We start from the raw sequence: 24,655 nt of genomic DNA, 5'->3' as shown, positions 1-24,655 counted from the left end.
AAAAATCCACCACTCAATTTATATGCAAAACCTCCTGTAGAAAAAGTATATTTCTGTCAGCCAGTGGAAGAGCTGAGCTAGATAAAGCTTTCTACGTTCCAATCAAATGCACTATCTTCATTTATTGTAACAATTGTTTGGAGTACTTTATATGCAAGCTTGAGGAGCTATATCCTGCAACTGTGACCCAAAGCACTTTGACTGGGGATATTACATATGCAAACAGATTCAGTAGTATTTTTATGAAGTGAAAGCGAGGCAAAATAAACAGGATATGAAGAACAGAATTTTAAATTCTGCTTAAAATCTCAGGATTTTTAGACAAGATGGAGACTCTATCCAGAAACAAAACGAACAAAAAACAAACAAGGAGATCTGGGATGAATTTGCAGATCCCCACCCCTTTTGATTTTGCATTAGCTCATGTTCCTGCCCTCCTGTTACAGTATAGCAGACTCTTCCTTGATGATTCCTTCTTGCTAAGTTTGGGACATACTTTGTTCCCCACAGTACCTTTTTTCATTCATCCCAGATCTCCCTGTTGTTTTTATTTCTGGATAGATTCCCCATCTTGTCTAAAAATCCTGAGATTTTAAGCAGAACTTAAAATTCCATTCTTCATATCCTCTTCTGTTTATTTTGGCTCTCTATAAATCAATAGAAGTATAATTCCTTGTCTCTTTGCATTTACTTAGTACAACTCTTGTTTTTAGTACCAAAAATCAGGTTCCCTGAAGGACCCTTTGCTAGATGATCATGGAGATTTTACCAGAATGTGCACTGCGATGAAGAAGATTGGGCTTAATGATGAAGAGAAGCTGGACCTCTTCCGAGTGGTTGCTGGTGTTTTACATCTGGGGAATATTGATTTTGAAGAAGCTGGCAGCACATCTGGTTAGACTGTTTTGCTGATTTGATGGCACATAATCATTGTTTGTATTTCACCGAAAGAGCAATGCTGAAAGTAGAAATTGCTGCCACTTAATTCAGAAATTAAAAGTTTACTTCCTACCAAAGATTGAAAATAATTTTTAAAACTATTTGCAATAAGACATGCTAATTCTCTGCTAGGATATCTTAGCACAGTTCTTTCTCCTAAGCTGGGAAAAGTATATGTAATTAAAAAGGCCAAAACTATTTTTTAATTCCTTGGAGAAATTAACACAAGTAAAATTACGGATACTGTAATGGATCAAAAGCAAATTCCTGTATGATGTCTGGATGATTATCATTCATTCATTCAATTGATCATTCACCCTGTACTAAAAGTATCAAGGCAATATACAAAGGAAAACCAAATTAAAGTTCAATTACTATAGAAGAAATTAAGAAGCAACAGATAATATAACTGTAAAGTAATTGTAATACATACATACACATAACATTTATAAGAATCTAGTAAGATATACTATACCTTAAGAATAAGAATATAGTAAGTAAATGTAGGAAATAATGCACTTGAGTCCTCAACATCATATGAAACCCATGTATTACATGTAAGATACAGTGTTGGTTGAGGAAATAATGGTCTCTAAATTGTATCTCTATGGCTTGTTTTATTCCTTACTGTTTTACTCCAAACACATAATTTAAAATGCTGAGTGAATATTGAAACAAAGAGAAACATGTTGAATTAGAGAGGTATTTTGACAATGTGGCAGGCCAAAGTGAAAATATCTGAGTAAGATGTACAAATAGAAAGAAACACAGTGGGATCCAAAGAAGATAAATGAATATCATATATCAAATGTATATTGATTACTTATTTGAAATCACTCTTGATTTTTTAAATATGTATTCTGCTGTTTAAGAAGAACAGGAACAGATAACACTGAGGAGATATAAAATTCTCATGACCGCTTGTGCACAGAATTGCTTTTTAATTGAATTTACATGATACCCTGCTGTTCTTGGAAAGTTTTTAATACAGTTTATATGTGGATTCTGATATTTTGGGCAGAGGTTTTTCTTATTACTTGCTGCTTTCTTAACGGACAGTGCTAGGGACTGAACCACAAAACACTTACGGTAACAACTTTTCCTTGGTGTTACCACCTTTCATTTTCTTTGGCAGAAAGGCCTGCTATAAGTAATGGATGCTGGGCATGTTTCTTTTCATTGGCCTGAATGCCAGTGTTGAAGGTATCCATTAATTCTGTATAATTTCTTAACAGTTGGAGCGTTCAGACAATTTAATAAATGATTGCCGATAAAAATCTGTCTAGAAATTGGTGTTTTGTTTGTGCTTTTCTAAATAGTTTGTACCACATATATATGGCGCACACAGACACATACACATACATATATGTAGATACATACATACATACATACATACCCATATTAGTAAGCCTTTTTTTCTTTTTTTCATCAGGTGGATGTACACTGAAAAATAAATCTGCCCAGTGTCTGGAATATTGTGCTAAGCTACTAGGCCTGGACGTGGATGATCTCCGTGTTAGTTTAACCACTAGAGTCATGCTGACAACAGCAGGGGGCACCAAAGGGACGGTTATCAAGTAAGTTGCAGGAGAGAACAAGCAAATATTTCTTGCTGTCCTCACCAGGTTTGCTATGACTTTTCTACCTAAAGTTGTAAGTATTAACTCTAAAATATCTTGTTTGAGCTGTTTTGGAATTATTCAGGATATAAAAGAAGAGCAAGCCCCCCCCCCGTTTGTGCTGTAAGGTAAATTAGTGTTTTTCTTAGAGTAATATAATATCTGTCACTAGGTAAAATGTTTCCTTTCATCCCAACGTGTGAGGGAAAAATGTATTTTGCATAATAACAGCAAGAATTTCTTTTACCTGTTAATACTAAACTGTCAAGTATTAGTAGAAGTGAAAATGCCTTACAACGGGGCTCAGCTCAGCTTGAATCCATATCTATGTTGCAATAATAGTTTAAAAGTAAAGAACAAATGTGAAGTTTATGTTAAGAGTAGTCTCATGGCCCCTTGAAGTGTTTTTGCAAATAACTTGTAAACATGCAAATAACCTACAGAAGTATGTTGCTGTCATGCTTCCTGAATGGTGGACCATCCTTAATGGACCACAGGAAAGGACTTCATCTTATATCAGTGATAATTTATGAGACAGCCTTTTATCCCTTTAAGCATACCAAATTTGGCTGATGGCGTTTCAGTGCATCTTCCAGATTTCATTTTTTGATCTTCATGTTGTACTGTATTACCTCTTGCTATAAAACAATATCAACTGTCTCCCATAGCTATCTCTTTCTAACTTTTGTTTGTAGAATTAAAGATTTTTAAGAAAATTAAAAATGAATACAAAGTAATGCAAAGTAAGAAAAAGAAAAAAAGAGGGAAAAAATCAAAGGAAAGTAAAGGAGAAATAGAAAAGAAACAAAAAAAAGGAAAAAAGAAGTAGCTGGAAGCTACACAGAACCAATGGGCTGCCCTTTTGTCATATTTAGAATACCAAAATGGGATCCAGATTTACAAAATCAGACTTTTCTTTGTGAGAAAATGTTCGGAAGGAAGAGGGGCTGCAAGAAGGAGCAAGAATTATTATCATAAAAACATTTTACAAAATTCCGTCCATAATGAGGAAGAAATAGGCCTGAAGAACAATCCAAATATTGACAGAATGTATGTCAGATATGACTGAGAATCAGGAGTGAATGTACCTCTCCAGTGCTATGTACTTTCAGCAGTGACCAGTGACCTTTGAAGTGTCCATATTTCTTAATACAAGTTCCATGTATATCTTTAGCTACCAATTTTTGTTAACAAACCTGTAAAAGTTAATTTCAAGGCCTAGGAGAAATAACGACAAGTCACATGAGTAGGCCTTGCTTTCTCTAAATTGCACCCCCCCCATATTGGGAGATCCATAATTATTCTTTATTATGCATGTCAGTAAACACAAAACAGAAATTTCTGTTGTATTTACTTCATGCTAAGATTTTTTTTTTTTTGTTTTGCTTTTTTCAAAACAGCCCACAGTTTTAAATCTTTTCAAGTTGGAAACAATGGTACTGAAACCTGAGTTAGACAATTGAACGTAATCTTGCAGTTACATACTGCTAAACATTTTAAGATTCCCATATTATATTAAGAATAGGGTTTCCCCCCTTTAAATAGTGTACAAACAGTTAATTGAGTGGTTGCATTCACTTTCTACATTTTGTAATTTTTACAGAACAAATATCTATTAGTTGCTGCTAAACTGCATGTATCAGTTAACTTCAGTTTTTTAGCTACTTAAATATTTCTTCTGTTTTAAATTTTATTTACTATTTAATGTAGAATTAAAGCGAGTCAAATGCCATATTTAAAAGATTGGCCATTGACATGAACTTTGAGGATTACAGTGCTGAGCTTCTAAATGCCCCAGAAAGAATATAGAAAAGAATCTTCTCTCTATTTTTAAGTTAAGATTCTGTCAATGCCTATTACCATAAGATAAATCAAGAGATTATGCATTAAAGCTATTTGTACTCTAGTGAAATGCAGTTGTAGCCATTTTCTAGTTTTCACTTCCTTGACCTCTTACTTGCGGTAATAGGGAGAGAGCATTGGGTCCATCATATCACCATCTTTCATAATAAGTAAATTCTCTTTAAATAAATTAATCAGATTAGAGAAGACAGGCTGCCTTTAGCTCTTAATGGTGGCAGTTGCCCTACAAGCCTTCTACACTTCTTTTCTGCATTGACTCAGAAAACAGCACACTGCAGCTTTCCTCAGACTCTGTCAATGCATCAGTTCAAATAGGATTGTGCTTTTCAGTAAGCAGGGCTTAAGGTGACTGAAACAGTTCAAGCTGCCATCCTGAAAGCAGGGAAGGGCAGTGAAAAACAAGTTGCTGGATTCTTTTACTTTTTGGTACATTGCCCACAATTTGTTAAAAGTGGTTTTTCTTTGGTTAACGATAGGGGAACCTATTACCTAATTACAACAGGGATATTTAAGTTGATTTGTTTTACCTACGTTAGGTATAAAGGACTTTTTGAGTAACGAAGGGCAAAGTTAGGGAAGCGCTGGTTTAGGGCATATATGTCCTAAAAGTAAGGCTGAGCCAAGTATGCTCTCACCTAAGTTATTCTTTCCTCATGGTCAATGTTTCAGGGGTATTGACCCCCTTTTTGTAGTCAGCTATTGCAGAGAGGAAGAAAGTAACTCCATAGCACAGATTGGAGCTTGTTTAGTTCCTGGGATTTAGGAAGCAGCAATGCCTTTTCTGAATCTAATTGCCTGCCCTAATTGGTGTTACCTTTTCCCTCAGAGATCCTACTTGCCAAAGTAGATAGTGAGTTTAGCACATGGCCCCAGTGAGGCTAATTCAGACAGAAGCAATGTTATCTGAACAGGCATTGATGTAACCTAATTTGACCTCATTCGCATGGCCACACAGTCAAATCTTAATTGCTGTATACAGATAGTCCTTGACTTATGCCTACAATTGGGTACAGAACTTCTATCACAAAATGAGGTGGGTGTTGATTGAGTCACATCCAATTTTACAACTTTTTTTTTTTGCTGTGCTTGTTGAAGGAATCACTGTGGCCATTAAGTGAGTCACATGATTGTTAACCGAAGCTGGCTTCCCCCAACTGCTCGTGGGCAGTTGACTTTTTAAATAAATAAGAGGCACTGAAAATAATAATAAAAAATAAATAAAGGACCCTGAAAATAAATGGCAATTTTAAATAAATGGCACGATTGTTGCAATGTCCTGGCATCACATGATCAACATTTGCGACTTTCTCAGTCAACTGCCAAGCAACTGGATTTTGATCTTGTGACCGTAGGGACGCTGCAATGATCATAAGTGTGAGGAACGGTTGTAAGTCACATTTTTCACTACCATTGTAACTTCAAATGGTCACTAAACGAGGTCAATGGCTAGTGTAATGTGCTCATCAAAAACATTATAAGTTGAAAAAATGAGAGTGGGCTCAGCAGCCCGTTAGACTGAAAATGCCAGTGAACTGATTTCTAGCAGTAATCTTTTATAGGTCTCCTGGAAGCCCTTCGAGGTGCTTTGGAAAGCATTATCTAGCAAAAATTTACCTCAGTCCTCAACAAAACTCTTTTGGGGCGGTGTATCTTTCTAGCTTTTTCTTCTTCTTTCGAGTTGCTCTTCTGGATTCAGTGTTTGAGCACAAGCTTTTTTTCTACTTTTTCATGTTGTTCCAATATTGCTGGTTCCGTCTTTTTCTCTCCATGCAACCTTTCACTCCTCTGTCAGATGTGAACTGAATTCCTTGTTGGATTATGCATCCCAAAATTTCTGTCTTGTCAATGATGTCTTAATGTCACATGCTATTGCATCCATATGGTTTATTGTAAAGACTTTATTTTCTTTAAAAGGCCACATTTCATCTTATATAATTGCTTTCACAGGGGTGGATTTTTTTTTTAAAAAAATATGGACCTGGAGAGTTAACAAAACATTAAAAAGGAAAAAAAAATAAATGACCTTGAAAATAAATGGCACTTTTAAATAAATTGCACTGAAATGCTATTTCAACACTGCAGAAAAATCAGCAAAATCAGCATTGCAGAAGAAAATCAGTATCATTATTACTGAAAAAATTGCTTAATGCTAGGAGATACAGCAGTGACTAACACATCATTTTCTGCTATTTTTAGTTTTTCATAAAAAATGAATTTATTTGATTTAGTTTCTCCACATTTCCAGGGAAGCTAGAAATAAAATGAGTGACTTTAAAAAAAGAAAGAAAAAAATTAGCAAGTTTCTTCCTTCTGAGGAGGCCTTGATAAGTTGTATGTAAAGTCTTTTCTTTCTTTCTCTCCCCTCTCCCACCTCCTTATATATAAACATACACACAATACAGAATCTGGATATATGAGAAAGTACAATTTACATAAACTTGTAGCCCAGTTCTTACAATAATGGCCATATTTTTCCACTGTTCTTCTGCAACTGCTGAACAGAATAACAGAATAACAAAGTTAAAAGGGACGTTGGAGGTTTTTTAATCCAACCCGCTGCCCAGGCAGGAAATCCTGTACCATTTCAGTTTGGTATCTTTTAGTCTGTTTCCTTATTATATAACTTCGTCAGGAACTTGGCTGACTAATATGGTAATTCTGCTGCTCTCTGACCTATTGCTAAGGTTTACTAGATTGGTGTCTAACAAAGACAAGACCTTCCATTAGCTTTTTATGTAATTCTTCCCTTGGAGTTTCACTATTTTTCTTGTAGTGTTTAGGAGGAAGTTTATCACCTGCCAAAACTTTTATTGCTGGAATCCTATATGGTTATGTTTAATGCTGTTTCTATTAAATATTAAGTTTATTTAAATTTTGACCCTATTATTGTAAACTGCCTTCTTTTCCCCACAAATATGGAACAAATTGATAGTAATTATAATACTTTTTTTCCCCCTCCAGGGTTCCATTAAAAGTAGAACAAGCAAATAATGCACGTGATGCTTTGGCAAAAACTGTCTATAGTCACCTCTTTGACCATGTGGTAAACAGGGTAAATCAATGTTTCCCATTTGAGACATCGTCTTTTTTCATTGGTGTTCTGGATATTGCAGGTTTTGGTAAGTGTTTTACCTTTTAACTATTCAGACTATCTGTTTTCCACGTTTATCATTTCTTACAAGAAATCCTGGACATGGAATGACACAATTTGAGAGCCAATTGTACGTAGCAATTAAAATATTAGTGCTGGATTAGAAATCAGAAGACTGTGAGTTCTAATCCTCCCTTTGGCGTCTGGGTGACTTTGGGCCTGTCATTCTCTCTCAGCCCAGCCGTCCACATAGGTTGTAGTTGTGCTGGCAATGGGAGAAAGGAGCATTATGTACACTACCTTGAGTTCTACAAATAATGGTGGGATGCTAATCTAATAATAAAAAAAATAATAATGAATTGAAATTAGTTACCAAATGATTTGACTTAAAATGTGTGTCTGAAGTGCACTTCGTAGACAGCCAAATAACTTGCCAGTTTGGAAATGTCTAGATATTTTAGAGATATTTTCTTAAATCCATTTTAATTTTTTTAAAAACTGTTTTAAAAGGAGTGTAATTGACTCAATATTGCCAGCAAAATAGCTAGCCTAGTTTTCTCAATAGCTGTAGCCAACAGCCTCCTAGTAACAGCCACTGTGAGAATAAAGTGCTGGACTAAATAGGCAAGGAGTCTGATCCAGCAGGGCAATGCTTATATCGGTATACTTATTTTTGTTTTCTTATGTGTTGCTTATTGTCTGGACGTTTTAAGCCTTATAGAGTTTCAAGGTATCAGCCAACAGCCCTAATAAAGAATCCATTCATTCATGCTTCTCATTAAGGCTTTTTCCCTAGCAAATATGTGAAAATGGGGAAGAGTATTCTTCATTTAATTCCATGAATTCTTGCGGCACATATTTTCATGTTTGCTAGAGAGAGATTTCATTCTTGATTAGCTTTCCTCATTCTAGTATCCTCCAAATCTCTTGGTTTTGCAATTCCAAGCATTGCCAGCTGACAGGATGCAATACACCCTATGTAGTAGTAGCAGCTACTACTGTGTAGAGCAGATGCCAGCTGGTTTCAGACTTACAAAAGCTATTTTTTTAAAAAAAAAGTTGGAATGTACCAGATTGCTAAATGGAGGTAATTATTTATTTATTTATTTATTTATGAGACTTATATACCACTTTAAGTGCAAGCACTCTCTAAGCGGTGTACACCAGTAAGCAATGTATATGTATATTTACATTGCCCCCAACAATCTGGGTCCTCATTTTACCTACCTCAGAAGGATGAAAGGCTGAGTCAACCTTGAGCCGGTGAGATTTGAACCGCTGACCTGCTGAATACAGTCAGCTAAAGTGGCCTGCAGTACTACACTCTAACTGCTGCGCCACCTCGGCTCTTTTCCAGGAAAAAATCCACTCCAGGTTAGCCAAAGCTCTCTTTGCTTCATGTGTGATATAATAGAGAGTTGCTATTATTTAAACTACTTGCTGTCAGGAATCCTTCTTGACCTGCAGCAAATTGAGAGATCTACCAGTGCCTCTAGATCCACCTTCTGCCCACCTTGGTATAGAAGGCCTGATGGTGGGATGCTGTAACGGACCATGAGATGATACTTCTAAAGCTGTCCACCATTTTGTTTTGCAGAATATTTTGAACACAACAGCTTTGAACAGTTTTGCATTAATTACTGTAATGAGAAGCTACAGCAATTCTTTAATGAAAGGATCCTCAAAGAGGTAATGTAGAACATTCAAAGCAATCAGGAGGTTCAGGAATATGCTGCTCTAATTATGTTTAGATTTTTCTCTTAATCTTGGTCAGCTTCACATGAGAAGAGATAGAAAATATTACTTACAGCATTGTTAGGAGCTATTTCATTGTGTCTCACAGAACTCAGTCATCTCCAGAATAATCCCACATGGCACGCTGCTTTATCCAGGACCTGACACTAAAACACATGCCATATGTTATGACATTCACAGCTTAGCTTGACTTTTCAGCTAGATCAGTGATTCTCAACCTTTCTAATGCCGTGACCCCATAATACAGTTCCCCATGTTGTGGTGACCCCCAAGTGGGTGTGGCCACCAATAAGAGGGAGTAGGACAGCTAGGGAAAAGGGAAAAAAATGGCGGACAGCATGGTTTGGTGACCCCCATGAAATGGTCGTTCGACCCCAAATGGGGTCCCGACCCACAGGTTGAGAACCACTGAGCTAGATGGAACACTCAGAGGTCCAGTTTGGCTAGAGTAGAATCATTATTGTAGACCAGGGGTAGTCAACCTTGGCTCTTTTATGACTCGTGGACTTCAACTCCCAGAATTCCTGAGCCAGCACAGCTGGCTCAGGAATTCTGGGAGTTGAAGTCCACGAGTCATAAAAGAGCCAAGGTTGATTATCCATGTTGTAGACAAAGACATACGGCGTAATTGACTTATCCCTGGCAATGAGAAGATGAAAATGACTTTTATAGCCTTGGGATTAAAACTCCTGGCTTCTTCCTTTCTTAATTTATGGATACTTGGCAGAGCCTAATACCCTGGGTGGCTTTGAAGACAAGTGGCTGTTGTGTGTTTACATAATGCCATCTTTAGCCTGGAAATCATTGATTCTGGTTCCAATCTTTTACAGCACAGAACTTGCAGCATTCTTTTCTTCTTACGTGATGACTTGAAAAGTCTTACGTGAATACTTGTTGAGGATTTATGTCTAAGTCGGTGTTATTATTATCTAGTTGCATTTAGAGCACATGTGGAATGCTTGCAAAGGCCTTGAAAACTCGAAAGTGACAATATTCTAGTTTACACTACAACAGAGAATGCTGTGTTGCTATTCATTATACCATTAACATTCAAAAGAATCAACTTTATTCATATCTCTAGCAATCAGATGAAGGCAGAGAGTTCATGATCCTAAATGTCCAGAAAAAATAAACGTATGAGACAGGGATATTCATAGCTTTATAAAAATATAGCTTGAGGGCTTTTTTAAAAAAAAAATAACTTCGTTGATTTTCAAAAATACAAGATTAAAAAAGATATGAAAAAGAAAAAAGATATGAAAAAGTCTGAAGAAAAAAGATATGAAAAAGAAAAAAAGACCAAGAAACAGATAAACTAGAGGTGGCAAAAGAAAAAGTTAGAAAAATAGAAAAAGAACTTCAGACTTTCTTTGGTACAGATATGAATAAAAAAAAATAAGCTGGAGTTTTTCAAAATAAGTTCCAGCTATTTCAGTTTTGGAGTTTTATGTTCCTAATGTCAAATTGCTTACCAGAGTAAAATTGCTCATTACAGCTTTGGAATGACAAGTTCTTTTTGAGTGGGATCAGCTTCGTTGGAAATAAGTCACATTGAGTCAGAACAATAGCAGTGCCATTAACAGAATCTGACATCATGGGCATGGGTGCTTAACCCCTCGTAGGTGGCATGATCAGACAGGCTATTATAATTCTGTTTCTCTTACAGGAACAAGAACTTTATCAAAAAGAAGGTTTAGGTGTTAATGAAGTACATTATGTGGATAACCAGGACTGTATAGGTATGTAAGCTGAGTACTGGGATAATGTTTATATACGAAGGCTTTATTGATTATGGCTTCTGTTAAAACTATGCAGAACGACATCCAGTTTGTTTGTTTGTTTTCTTATTCTTTAAAGCAATTAGGAACAATGACTTGGGGAAATGCTACCTACCCCCAGGTTAAATTACTTTGAAAAAAAATTACTGTAAATTATATGTTCTGGATGTAACAAAAAGTCTATATTTTGTGGCTAGAATGGTTGGGTGAGAGAAACTATAGAAAAAGTATTTTTAGGTTGGATGGAAACATTTTAATGTTTCAACTTGAGTCTTCCCACTAAAATGGATTCCGTCCACCAGACCACAGTCTGCAGTTAATAGATTAGCCTGGGACATTCACCTCAATAATAGAGAGTTCACTTTAGAGTGTATTAAACAAGTCATATTTTCACAGGCTTAAAAGTCATGTTTACATGAAGAAAAGTGTACTGGAAGGAGTGAAGGGTCCTGCTTTGTTAACTTGAAGCTCTTTCAGGTAGAAAGCAGAAAGAAGGTTACTTTTTATGACTTTCTACCTGCAGCTCCAGCTGTATTTCTGATGTTTCTTCTCTCAGACCTCCAAAATATACATTTTGTGGCAAAGTCAAGATCAAGAACGGTGTTATTTAGTGGGATCTGAGAAGTGTGCCTTCTCCTTTCTGTGCCTGCCCCGTGGAATAGAATATCTGTTTGAGCTTTGGATGTCCATCTCCCTGATAGTCTTCTGTAATGCATTATTTTTCATATATTTAATAATTAAACACATTTATATAGCCGTACATTATATGGCCACCCATCTTGCAGATATGCACCTGGAGACCTAACAAAACATTAAAAAGGAAAAAAAAAGCAATGTCAACAAAACATTATAAAAAATCTAAAAGGCGCCGAGAGTCAATCAAGAAAACTTTCAGAAAAACATTTCATAGGTCAGTGATGGGGAACCTTTTAGAGACCGAGTGCCCAAAAACTGGCCCCGCCCCCACTCCATCCCCTGCCCCGCCTGCCCACAGGACCACTCACTGCCTCCAGGACCCGCCGCAGCTCGCCCAGGCAGACCAGCAGTGCTATAGCGGTCACACCCTCTGCCCGCGCCCTGCAGCATCAACTGTGCATGATGGGGTGTGAGGGCAGAGTCTTGTCTGTGCTGCCTGGCTGCCATGTCCTTGGCTGCGCTGCTCCGTGTTGGCCATGCTCAAGGGCAACTCTCCTTCAGGGGGGCTGCTGGAGAGGAAGGGGTCATGGGGGGAGGCAGGGCTCCGAGTGCCGCCTCTGGCATCTGTGCCATAGGTTCGCCACCACTGTCATAGGTCATTTAATCTCCTAACTGCTCAATATTCTGGAGCACTTTTGGGTCTTCAGTGCTTTGTGAAAAACTGGCAGGGTCAGTCAATCTCATACTATCTTGGGGTATGCCTGAGGACAGGTACTGTGACAGAAAAGCCCTCTTCCTAGATCCATTCTTTACCTGAGGAGACTTAGAAGATGTCCCTCTTATTGGACCTGGACAGACAGGTAGCAACCAAAGAGAAGCAATTTCAACACACAATCTGGCCCCATGCTAGAAAGAGCTTTATAGATGACCACTAACACCTTGAATGACCACTAACACCTTGAATTCCTTTGGAAGTACACTAGGACTTAAGGAATTAATGCCTGGCTTTTTTTCTGAGCACTGGACCAAGGAGTTTAGTGAGTTCTTTTTTCAGGGTATTGTGGATATGAATATACTATATATATTGCCCCAGTCACGAAGTGTCTCTGTGTGTGTGCAGGGGTAGGAGGGGTTGATGATGTTTTATTGTTAATTTTAGTTGTTCAACTTACAGAAATACATCAAGAACCTTCTTGCTGTCAGTACTAATGTATTTCTTGATCACTATTATTCTAATATATTCGTAAAATGTTTACATTATATAAAGCATTTCTGTATTTAATATTACCATAGTTTTTTTTGTTCTTTTGATGCGTATATGTAAGTACCTTTGAATAACATTACAAACATGGATATTAAATCTTAAAAACATATTAGTACAGTTGAGAATTTTGTTTAATAACTTGCAAATAATAATTTGCATTTTAAATAATTTAATTTTAAATAGTCATACTGCACCTCTTTACTGAGGCTAAGATTTTTATGGGACATAGAAAGTATAGAAAGTACAACATCAATAGGACATATGCAAGTATTTTCTTAATCATTGCATATTGTTGTTTTTATCATTCAAACAGATTTGATTGAAGGAAAGTTGATAGGAATCCTTGATATTTTGGATGAAGAAAATCGTCTTCCACAGCCAAGTGATCAACATTTTGCTTCTGTGGTGCATCAGAAACAAAAAGAACATTTCAGGCTATCAGTACGTTTATTTTTTGAATTTAGATTGGTTCATCTCCAGATAAATCAGCTTATATAATCAGTTGTTTGCCTAAGATTGGCTTGTTTCCTTATTGTATTCTACCACCTTCCCTTTAATTCAGATGCATACACTTCTGGGGACTGCATGGCTACCTTGTGAACCCAGAATAAGATCATGCTTTCTTTAAGGAGGTAAAGACAAGTGCAACAAGTCTGCCTACATTCACACAAAAGCAAATGTTTCAAAAAGCAAATACTTGTTTTAAAAACAAATGGCTACACTTCACTAATAGAGAAGATGACTATGGTAGGGAGACAGTGAAAGGGGAAAGTCAGTTCAGTTTGGCAAAGTCCCTGAAATAGAATTTTCCGAAGACTTGATTGCCATGCCACCCTAGTTATGAAATTACTTACTTTGTGGCATTCATTGCCACAGCTCCTAAAATAAAATTTGTGACAAATTCTTTAGATACCTTTCTACCTACCCATGTGGTGCAAGAGTTTGATGCCAATCATGTTATATTAAAGTCTAGATTGGTATATTTCAACCAGAATAACATGATAGTTTAGATCAGTGTTTTTCAAACTTGACAGCTTTATGAGGTGTGGACTTCAACTTCTGGAGTTCCAAGTTTGAAAAACGCTGGTTTAGGTATTGAAATAGGGCTGGTAATAGCCACATATAAACCCATTCTCAACAATGGAGACTCCATAGGTGAGTTTGGGCCAGTAACTCTTCTTCAGTCCAATCATTGTTACTGTTTGGGGGGGGGAAACAAAGGGGAACCCCTTAAATTTCCAGGGGGAGCCCCTGGAGAAAAGATGGAAAAATCAGTCTAAAGAATAAGGAGAAATAAATCTGGAGCCTATATGGCACTCTTTCTTTGGGATAGAATGTTTCTCTGTATATAAAGATAAAATGCTTTGAACATTTAAATATGTAGTGATTAAAGACTGATGAATTTGAGGTTCAGGTCTACCCTCAGCTGTTGAACCTTGCTGAATAACTTTGAGCCATTCTGTCTCGGTCCCATCTATCTCACAGAGCTATTGTGGCATTTAAATGAAGGGAGAGTCCCATGTAAGCTGTCCTGAGCTCCTAGAGAAAAAGGAAGTATAGAAATGCAATGTATCAGTAATGAGTAAATATTTATTTGAAAAGGCTGGGACCGAGCATTGAAGGGTCCTACATCTTTATGTGTAAAAATGTTGTCATTGAATACTACCTGCAAAATCTACTGTGGATTAGGTGAAGCTATATATATATTTTAAAGTGAGGTAGATGTGGTCCTTTAGGCAGGGGACAGAAATTGTGATGGCAATAGAATCATAGAACAGAACAAAACAGCATAGAATAGAGCTAGAAGGGACCTTGGAGGTCTTCTAGTTCAGCCCCCTGCTCAAGCAGGAGAACCTATTCCATCTCAGGTAAATGACTGTCTAGCCTCTTCTTAAAAATCTCCAGTGATGGAGTGCCCACAATTTCTGGAGGCAAGCTGTTCTACTAGTTAATTGTCCTCACTGTCAGAAAGTTTCTCTTTAATTCCAGGTTGCTTCTCTCTTTCATCAGTTTCCAACCATTGTTTCTTGTCCTGCCCTCTGGTGCTTTGGACAATAATGTGACCCCCTCTTCTTTATGGCAGCCCCTTCAAATACTGGAACACTGCTATCATGTCTCCCCTATTTCTTTTCTTTGGACTAGCCAAACCCAAGTCCTGCAGCCGTTCTTTGTATGTTTTAGTCTCCAGGCCTTTGATCATCTTAGTTGCTCTTCTCTGATTTTTTTCCAAACTCTCAACATCTTTTTTGTGATATGGTGACCAAAACTGGCTGCAGTATTCCCGGTGTGGTCTTACTAGGTTTTTATAAAATGGTACTAATAGTTCGCATGATCTTGATTCTATGCCTCTGTTTATATAACCCAGGATTGTATTAGCTTTTTTGGCTGCTGGTACACACTGTCACATCCAAAGATGGTGCTCTGTAGGGTTGCCTTCAAAAGGCTCACCAGAAGTTATAGGTGGTCTAAAATGTGTGTGTAAACTGCTGACTTGGATAGATTGCAGTACGGTTGATCTTGAATTAATTCCAGTGATTTATTTCTAAATTCAGGGATCAGGTTACTAGAAAATCTGTCTTCTTGCCCATGATCGGATCTGTTTGTTAAGATGTACTTTAAAAGATTCCTTTGTCTTTTTTTGTATTTTTCTGTCTTTAAACTAGTGTGATTTAACAATATTAACTGAGAGCCAATTGTGACCCTTTTAACCAGTATATTGCCACTGGATGATCTTGCTGCTGGATTTTCTTCACAATTTAGTGATTTTGTTTTTTAAAAAAATATTTGTCACATTTTTATTTGTTGTGAATTCTGGCATTATTTTTAACATCTGGATATATCTTAAATTGTATTTCTTTTGCACTTCAGATACCCAGGAAATCTAAATTGGCTGTTCATCGAAATATTCGTGATGATGAGGGATTTATCATTAGACATTTTGCAGGAGCAGTTTGCTATGAGACGGTAAATTAATGCTGTTGCTCTTTTTTAATTATTTTTTTAAAGAAATGTGTTAATCAACCTTGTTATTTTTATTGATATTCTGTAAATATTTATTTTAATATAAGTTAAGTTCTCCCTTTGCAATGAGCACTTGGTATTACAGAGCAGTTACTGTCCATAAAATATGTACTATTGTACTGAAGGACAATCAGGAGATCCCTCTGGAAATTAATTCCCAAATAAATAGGTCACTTAAAAGCATCCATTTTAAAGGGAACTCATACTTGCTTTCTTAAGGCAAAAGGAAAATGAACAGTGTGAGTCTTGAAGCCTTTCACAAATGCACAACCATCACTGTAGAGTGTCATGTTTCCGACAGATTAAATTCTTCAAAGAACTTCGAGGCATTGTTTACCTTAAAGAATCTTTATTCGAATAGCATAGCATTGGCACGTACATAGTCGAAGCCAAAATCTGAATTCCCCTCCCCTGAACACATAGTATCAAAGCACATTTCCCTCCTCTAATTAACCGTCATAAATCACATTCTCCAATTAGTTTGAAATGCAGACTTTCCCTTCAATTCTCCAACCGCCATTTCTTATCATCTCTTATTTCAAACAACCTTGAATCACACACTACTATGATATTGTTATGTCTAACTAATTCCCATACACATTCTCCCCCCCCCCCAGTATCATCTAATTCTAACTCTAAGAGTAACACACAATTTAAAGAAAATGGCTGCATCTCCATATATTGTCAAAGCAAGAACATTCGATATGAGCAGCATTGACATCGAGCTCCTGTTTCTTACATTTTTCAGTCTCTGCTCAGGATCAGAGAGATGACCTAAGAACTAGCCTTTCTCCAAGTAATAACAGTAAAGGTAGTTCTCGACTTACGGCCGTTTGTTTAGTGACTGTCTGAAATTACAACAGCACTGAAAAAAAACGGTTTTTCAAACATACGACTGTTGCAGCATCCCGGTGATCAAAATTTGGACGCTTGGCAACTAGCAAGTATTTGCGATAGTTGCAGTATCCGGGGTTATGAGATCACCTTTTGTGACCTGATGAGCAAAGTCAATGGGGAAGGCAGATTCACTTAATAGCCATGTTACTAACTTAGCAACTCCAGTGAATCACTGAACAAATCTGGCAGGAATGGTCGTAAAGTGGGGCAAAACCCATTTAGCAACTATCTTACTTAACAACAGAAATTTTGGGCTCTGTTATGGTCGTAAGTCAAAGACTACCTGTATGTGTGAGAGTGGTAGCAAATAGTTGTTTCTTTGGTTTATTATAATAATTCATCAGAAAATATAAACTATTTAACTAGGGTTTTCATTACCAAACAAATAAATTTGCTCATCGTGAGCAATGCCATTTTAATATATAGTTGTTTTAGGAAAAGTAACACTTTGGAGAAAAATACTTGAAAATATTGTAGGAGTAGAACTAAATTAATCTATTGTAGCCGAAAAAATAAAAAAAAGAGTCAAACAGCCCCTTTGGAAAAGTAACAAATTTTATTGTAAGGCTTAAGCTTTTCTGAGTGGCAGCTCACTTCATCAGATGTAGGGATTGGCTGACAGATGTAGAGTTTAAACTGGTGACACAGAGAAAAAAAAGAAAAGCAAGACAGTTTATATCTGAGACAAATTACAAGTGTCTCACTAATTAACAATTGTATTAAAATCCCATAGGGTTTGTTCAGGCCTTCTGAGATATTGATGCTTAAGAGTCTTGCATGGAGTGATAGTATTGATGTTTATTTATCCCAAAACTGCTATTTGAAAATAGAACTTGTCTATTCTTGCACGTTGGAAAAAAAACACACACACACAAACAAACTGAGAGGTTTTATAGCATTGCTTTTAAAGAGAAGGGATTGTTGCCAATCTCTTTCATATGTGCTTGTTTTAATTCCTATATATGATCTAGAGGTAGCTCAGATCTGCATGTTCTCCTGAATGATTTAAATGCTTCTGGTTTTCCTCAGACCCAGTTTGTGGAGAAAAACAACGATGCTTTGCACATGTCTCTGGAGTCCCTTATATGTGAATCCAAAGATAAATTTATCCGACAACTTTTTGAGTCCAACACTAACAACAATAAGGATACCAAGCAAAAAGCAGGAAAACTAAGTTTTATCAGCGTGGGCAACAAATTCAAGGTATGGTAGTTTTATAAGACTGCCCTTAATAGTCCTATAAAAGGAATCCACACACGATAGTGGATTCAGTTTCATTCCAGTATCCTTTGTAGCATCTACTGGATACCTTTCCCTTACAGTAGGAAATGTTAATGCTGTAACAGGTTTTCTACAGACTCTACAGATTTTGGAAGCCTTGGGTTTTTGGGAACATTCCAGCTGTACTTAGACTATTTTGCCGGATCAATTTGTAAAGTCCTAGAATGATAGTTTCCCAAACAGTTATTTCATGTGCCTATCTGGGAGTTGAAGTCTACGAGTCGTAAAAGAGCCAAGGTTGCCTATCCCTGAACTAGACAAACAAGCAAAACACCAACCTATCTACATATACTTAAGAATTAAGATATACAGTAATTAATTAAGAATACAACAATGCTCTTAATTTTTATGCCAGAAATCATTATCCACCATGTTGTAAAAGCAAATTTTGACAACATTATATCTAATATAGAATTCTTATCAACTAAAACAAAAACTTCATAAGCATCTTCTGTCCAGCTTTCAGTTGCTGCTAAGGAAGGAAAACCCAAAGGTGCTTTTTTTGAAAAGGCAAGTAGACTTTCTTGGTTTTTTCTTTTGAAAATGTTTCGCTTCTCATCCAGAATTGAAGAAGCTTCTTGGATGAGAAGCAAAACATTTTCAAAGGAAAAAAACAAACAAACAAGAAAGTCCAGCTGCCTTTTGAGAAAAAGCACCTTTGGGACAACCATGACCTGGATAAATTGAGAATCTCCATAGATATTTAAGGAAGGAAAAGTTAGTTTGCACCATAAATCTGAATTAAATTCACAGTGTACCTGAGTGGTTGGTTCAGCCCACCTCTACCATGTGTGCATAAGCAGCGCTGTAGGAATTTTAGCAGACAAAGAGCAGGCTGTTAGCACATGCCTTGTACCTCTTAGGAGGTTGCTATGATTATGCTGCATGTTTCAGGAGAAATGAGCAATCCTCGAGGATTCTGTTAATAAATACCTGAACAGTGGAATCACACAAATGACAGGGGCTGTGGAGGAGAATTGTTTTGCCAAAGCCAAATGGAATATGTTCAGTTCAAAAGCCTTTCTCTCCGCTATACTGATACACTGTGTGGCCCTGATTAACTTGCAGGGGATGTTCCGTTTAAATAGTGAATGCTATCTGTGAAAGCGAAACGCGACCAATTGTTCTAATGCAGTGAAGAGGAAAAAGATAAACACTCTGCTTTTAAGGGCATTGGGAATTTGTTTTCTTTCTTTTTCTTAACTAACTAAAGAGTCTGATACTTTTCCAATGTTTGTTCCTTTGTTAGGAGCTGTAAATCTGGCTTCTGACTGCCTTCTGTTCTTGATACGTTAAGCCTAGTGCTTCCCAAATCAGAAAGTCTTTTTTTTTCCAATTTAGGTAAAACACTTCAAGTCACTTTAAATGTCCCTATGTGATTGGATAATGGGTTTATGTATCATTACCTGAAGAAAAACCACTTTGACCCAATTCTGGGTAATTTGCCCAGGTTTGGAAGCACTGTGTTTTTTCTCTTTTCTTTTTCAGTCAAACAATGTTTATGTTATGTGGTCCTTAATGCTCTCTGAGGTTGATTATTTTCTTGCAGTTGGGTAACATCATCAGTGCACTGATAATATTACCTAGCTGGGTAATGCAATGTCTACAAGGAAACAACCAGCTTTGGAGAGAACCACAGACCCTACAGCTACATCCTGAGCTACAAGTATTCTCTTCTATTAAATTTTAGGTTAGTTGGTCTTTACAGCTCAAGATGGCTGGGCCAGAACTATGCAGAGATGGAGAGAAAAAACAGGCAGAAGCCAAGCAAAGGTTGAAGGGAAATTGGATTCCTTAATATTAATAAGATAAAATAGATCTGATTCTGCTTGGTGAGAATAAGAAAACATTTCTGTTCTAGAGCAAGATTCTGATTTTCTTCCAAGGATAATAATTATGTATTTAGTACCATAAATAGTATTGATTTTGTCTTTCCATCATGTTCTCTTTTGAATAAGTTTTAAATTTTGTTGACGGCCAGTTTGGTCTAGTGCAGGGGTAGGTAACCTTGGCTCTTCTATGATTCCTGGACTTCAACTCCCAGAATTCCTGACCCAGCCATGCTGGCTCAGGAATTCTGGGAGTTGAAGTCCAAGAGTTATAAAAGAACCAAGGTTGCCTACTCCTGGTCTAGTAGTTAAGGCATCAGGCTAGAAAGTAGGAAACTGTGAGTTCTAGTCCCAGCTTAGGTGAGTGACCTTGGACCAGTCACTCTCTCTCATCCCAATCCACCTCACAGGGTTGTTACGGAGAAAATAGGTGGAGGAAAAAGTATTAGGTATATTCACTATCTTCAGTTATTTATAAAAATAATAAAGGTGGATATGCTAGATGCTGCAGATGTGCAGAAAACTGGATTTGTGACATTCTAGCTGAACTTAAAGAAGACCAGTGGTGAACATGCATGAACAGTAGATTCTTATGGATGAAAGCAGGTTGAAGACTACCTGGATATTTGGTCATGGCGTGGTGGCGCAGTAGTTAGAATGTAATACTGCAGGCTAATTATGCCGACTGCCAACGGTTTGATTCTTACCGGCTCGAGGTTGACTCAGCCTTCCATCCTTCTGAGGTCAGTACAAAGAAGACCCAAATAGTTGGGGGCAATATGCTAACTCTGTAAACCGCTGAGAAGGCTGTAAAAAACTATGAAGCATTATATGTGCGATTGCTATTGCTATATTTCCTGCATAAATCCAGGTCAGCTGGTAGAAGGGAGCAATTCATAACTTTTTCATTACTGCACTCCTTAATTTTCTTACCTGGCCCTTTTTTCCCTAGGTGGGGAATGAGAGCTACCAGATTAGCATAATGTAATGTAATATAAATGTAATATAATGTAATATAAAACATTTAAAACTGAGGCCATTGGTTTACATCAAATAATGCATTCCTGCTGGTTATTCTATCTGCCCTTTGAGAGAGAGGTAAATTGGATCATTCCTTCCTTTTATATGAGTGATTTTGATTTTTGTTGTAGGCATTGTTCCTCAATTTTGTTCAGTCTGTTGTTATTTTTTGTTAAAGTTATTTTTTTTAAAGAAATTTTATTGAATATACAGTTAAAGACAAAGAAAACACATTGGACAAGACTGTTAAAGTTAAACTTGTTAAAGTTTTCATTTATTTATTGGGTTGTTTTAATCCTATTTTGAGGCAGCGGGATTGTAAGCCACCAGACTCTGTATTTGAAGTGGCATTTTAACCTAGTGAAACGAAACTAATTAATTAATTAACCCAACATAACAACCCTGTCAGAGGAGCCAGTTCAGGATCATTTACTAACTTGAGACAGAATATCTGTTTCTGAGGTGAATGGATAGGGGTTTCAACACAAGCTCACAATAAGCAAACAAATAATGCTCTTCAGTTACATACAAAGATCATAGCCAATGAATACTATGACAACAGCTCTAGTTTCCAAAAGCAGGAGAGAAATATTTTAAGTGTACTGACTTTAAAAGTTTAATGAGAGAGGTTGCTATATGATATCACTGCTTTTCTTCTATAAGCAGCGTACTCTTTCCTTGATTCTTTACACGCAGCTGTCATTTTGGTTGATTATTTTTGTAGCAGTGACACTGCATAGTGTGTTAAGATGAGTTTTGTACAATTAAAATCAATGTCCCTCCTAATATTTTCGTAAGTGATAAGGAGGGGAAGAAGTGTAATGGATGGAGGTGTATTTTGTCCTAGGAACCAAAAGATTCTTATATGCAGAATCTGGTGAAGTCTAGAAAAGTAGGATGCTGCTATGGAACTTTTCCTGGACTCTACAGTTTTTGCCTGTTGGTGGGGAACTGAATATTGAATTTATTTATTTAGACAATTTATATGGCTGCCCACTCACTTTCAGTGGCGCTAGGCATCTTACAAAAAATAGAAACCCAAGATACAAGAATAAACCCCTCCCCCAGTAAAAGCAGTCAATCAAATGAGGTACTTGATAGGCTCCATCCCACTCTGGATACTCTAGGCCCAATGACAAAACCAGGTCTTCAGGGCCTTGTGAAAGAGTGTCAAAGTGGGAGCCATCTCCACGGGGATGATATTCCAAAGGGAGGGAGCCATCACGGAGAAGACCCTTCTTCTGTGGCCCAACAGATGTACCTTCTTTGGAGAAGAGCTCCCACATTCCCTGTCTCCCTACTTTGGTGGGTTGGGTGGATATAAGGAATGTATTCTTATGATACTGGTAGCTTATTCTGCAGCTTATTTACTGCCCAGCAGTAAACAGGTGTATATATTAAGAATTGATATAAAAACTGTTATTCAAAGTAAACCAGTGTACCAAAATTGTCATTTTATAAATCAACAACTGGTAGCTCAGGGTCTCCTGTCTCAGTTCTCATCAAATGCTTGGCAGAAGATATTCCAGCAAGGCAGCTTATGCCAGATACTAACCTAACAAGATTTACCAATAGAAGAGAGCATTTGTAACTCAGGATTGAACTGTGGGGTCCTGGTGCTCCCTGAGCTTGATTGTAAACAACAGCCTAATCAAGGAACTACCAAGAACACTCACTCCCAGGGCAAGCCACTTGTACCTAAACAGAGAGCAAATCCCATTCCCTTTTAGTGCTGATGATATTACCTAGTTAGGTAATGAAACATCTACAAAAAAACAATCAAGTTCAGAAAAGACCAAGACTCCTACACTAAAAAGATATATTTTGTGTTTTCATGATCTTTGCTTGAAGGCAGACCCCAACTGAGCTTCATCTGCTCTATATAACAGCAGAATAAGTTTATTGGGTAAAAAGCTCTCTTAAAACTATTGTGAATAAGGTAGCTATCAATGGAAAGGATTGGCCAGGTATTGAGTTGTATGGCATTCATTAGCCATACAGTCTAGATGTAATAGGAGTTATGTTTCAGGATATCTGAAAGGTATTTCATTGGGAAAGTTGCATGTGATATTCTGCTGTCAGGGCACAGCTTTGTCTTCTGCCTAAGGGCATTTTTTCACAGGTGGCTTTGCCATCTTTTGACAACTTGACTTTGGCATTCATACTTCCTTCCTGTCTTTCGCTCCCACACATTCCCTTTACCTCTTGGTGTGCAAAGGTATAAACTTCTTTGTGGTTAGAGGTGTTCAACCAAGAATTAGAAGTGCAGTAATTGACATAGTTGAGGCTGGTCAGGCCCAACATATGACTTTGCCTTTGCACTCCATTCCAGAAACAGATTATATTATGCAAAGAGCCAGTGCTGAGAGATGCATGTTGATAATGAAATGTCTTTCCCCCTGTGCTTTGTTTGTGCTTGTCTAGTTTGACACAGATGCTTTTCTTTCACAGACTCAGCTAAACCTGCTTCTGGAAAAGCTTCGTAGCACTGTAAGTAAATAGTCATGGAAAATTGGTGCCTTCTGTTACAAGGTCTCATCTATTTTTATATTTTTGCACCCTAGATTTATTGTACTAATGCGGTGATGGAGATCTGTTAAAGCCAGGACATCAGTTAAATTTGAACAGAATTGTATACTTGAGCATTTTGCATATTTGACATTTTTTTATGCATGGAGCAGATGGGAACTGTCACAACCAGTATATTTAGCTTTAAGAGTGACCTTGGCTAAACCCATGTATTATGGGAATTTTTTTATTATTTTACAGGTATAGTCATGTAGTCAGTTCATCAGTGATTCTGCATTACACCAAAGAATAAGGGAAACATGCTTGCAGAAAACTGTCCAACATTTTTAAAAAAAAGAGCTAGAGAGAGATTGAAGCACTTTGGGGTCAGTAGTTTACCTGTAATCCTTAACATAAACATCTCAAAACAAATTTATTTATTTATTTAGAGAATTTATATATATATTGTAAGCAGGTAAATGTTAGATGAAGAATTAAAAAACTTTCAGATGAGAGATGACATATAACCCATCAACTCCTTTTTACAATTCCCTTTGAGCCTCCCCAATGGACCAGAACATTAAATTCAGCCCTTTTTGCATGTTTCTGATGATTTAAGAAATAGAACAGAATAGAATAGAGCTGGAAGGGTCTTCTAGTTAGCCCCCTGCTCAAGCAGGAGAACGTATACCATCTCAGACAAGTGACTGTCTAGCCTCTTCTTAAAAATCTCCAGTGATGGAGTGCCCACGATTTCTGGGGGCAAGCTATTCCACTGGTTAATTGTCTTCACTGTTAGGAAGTTTCTCCTTAATTCCAGGTTGCTTCTCTCTTTGATCAGTTTCCAACCATTGTTTCTTGTCCTGCCCTCTGGTGCTTTGGTGAATAACGTGACCCCCCCCCCTCTTCTTTGTGGCAGCCCCTCAAATACTGGAACACTGCTATCATGTCTCCCCTATGTCTTCTTTTGTTTAGACTACCAAACCCAAGTCCTGCAGCCATTCTTCGTATGTTTTAGTCTCCAGGCCTTTGATCATCTTAGTTGCTCTTCTCTGATTTTTTTCCAAACTCTCAACATCTTTTTTGTGATATGGTGACCAAAATTGACTGCAGTATTCCAGGGTGTGGTCTTACTAGGGTTTTATAAAGTGGTA

At 37.2% G+C, this 24,655-nt stretch overlaps 1 protein-coding gene across 8 annotated transcripts in view; it reads left to right on the top strand.

Annotated features, from left to right (window-relative positions):
* The window catches only part of MYO6 (myosin VI), a 118,947-nt gene that overhangs the window by 61,272 nt on the left and 33,020 nt on the right, over nt 1–24,655 (top strand). For all 8 annotated transcript variants that reach the window (XM_039346617.1, XM_039346616.1, XM_039346613.1 and 5 more), the window contains 9 exons: nt 714–894; nt 2,372–2,516; nt 7,383–7,540; nt 9,110–9,201; nt 10,934–11,006; nt 13,259–13,386; nt 15,814–15,909; nt 17,893–18,066; nt 23,445–23,483. In XM_039346617.1, coding sequence (XP_039202551.1) covers nt 714–894; nt 2,372–2,516; nt 7,383–7,540; nt 9,110–9,201; nt 10,934–11,006; nt 13,259–13,386; nt 15,814–15,909; nt 17,893–18,066; nt 23,445–23,483 — 1,086 coding nt within the window. The remainder of the gene's footprint in view (nt 1–713; nt 895–2,371; nt 2,517–7,382; nt 7,541–9,109; nt 9,202–10,933; nt 11,007–13,258; nt 13,387–15,813; nt 15,910–17,892; nt 18,067–23,444; nt 23,484–24,655) is intronic.

This window comes from Crotalus tigris, unplaced genomic scaffold, assembly GCF_016545835.1.
Source record: "Crotalus tigris isolate CLP2741 ecotype Arizona unplaced genomic scaffold, ASM1654583v1 scf7180000018016.4438896, whole genome shotgun sequence".
NCBI classification, from domain to species: Eukaryota; Metazoa; Chordata; class Lepidosauria; order Squamata; family Viperidae; genus Crotalus; species Crotalus tigris.
This window is presented reverse-complemented; position numbering and strand designations above follow the sequence as displayed.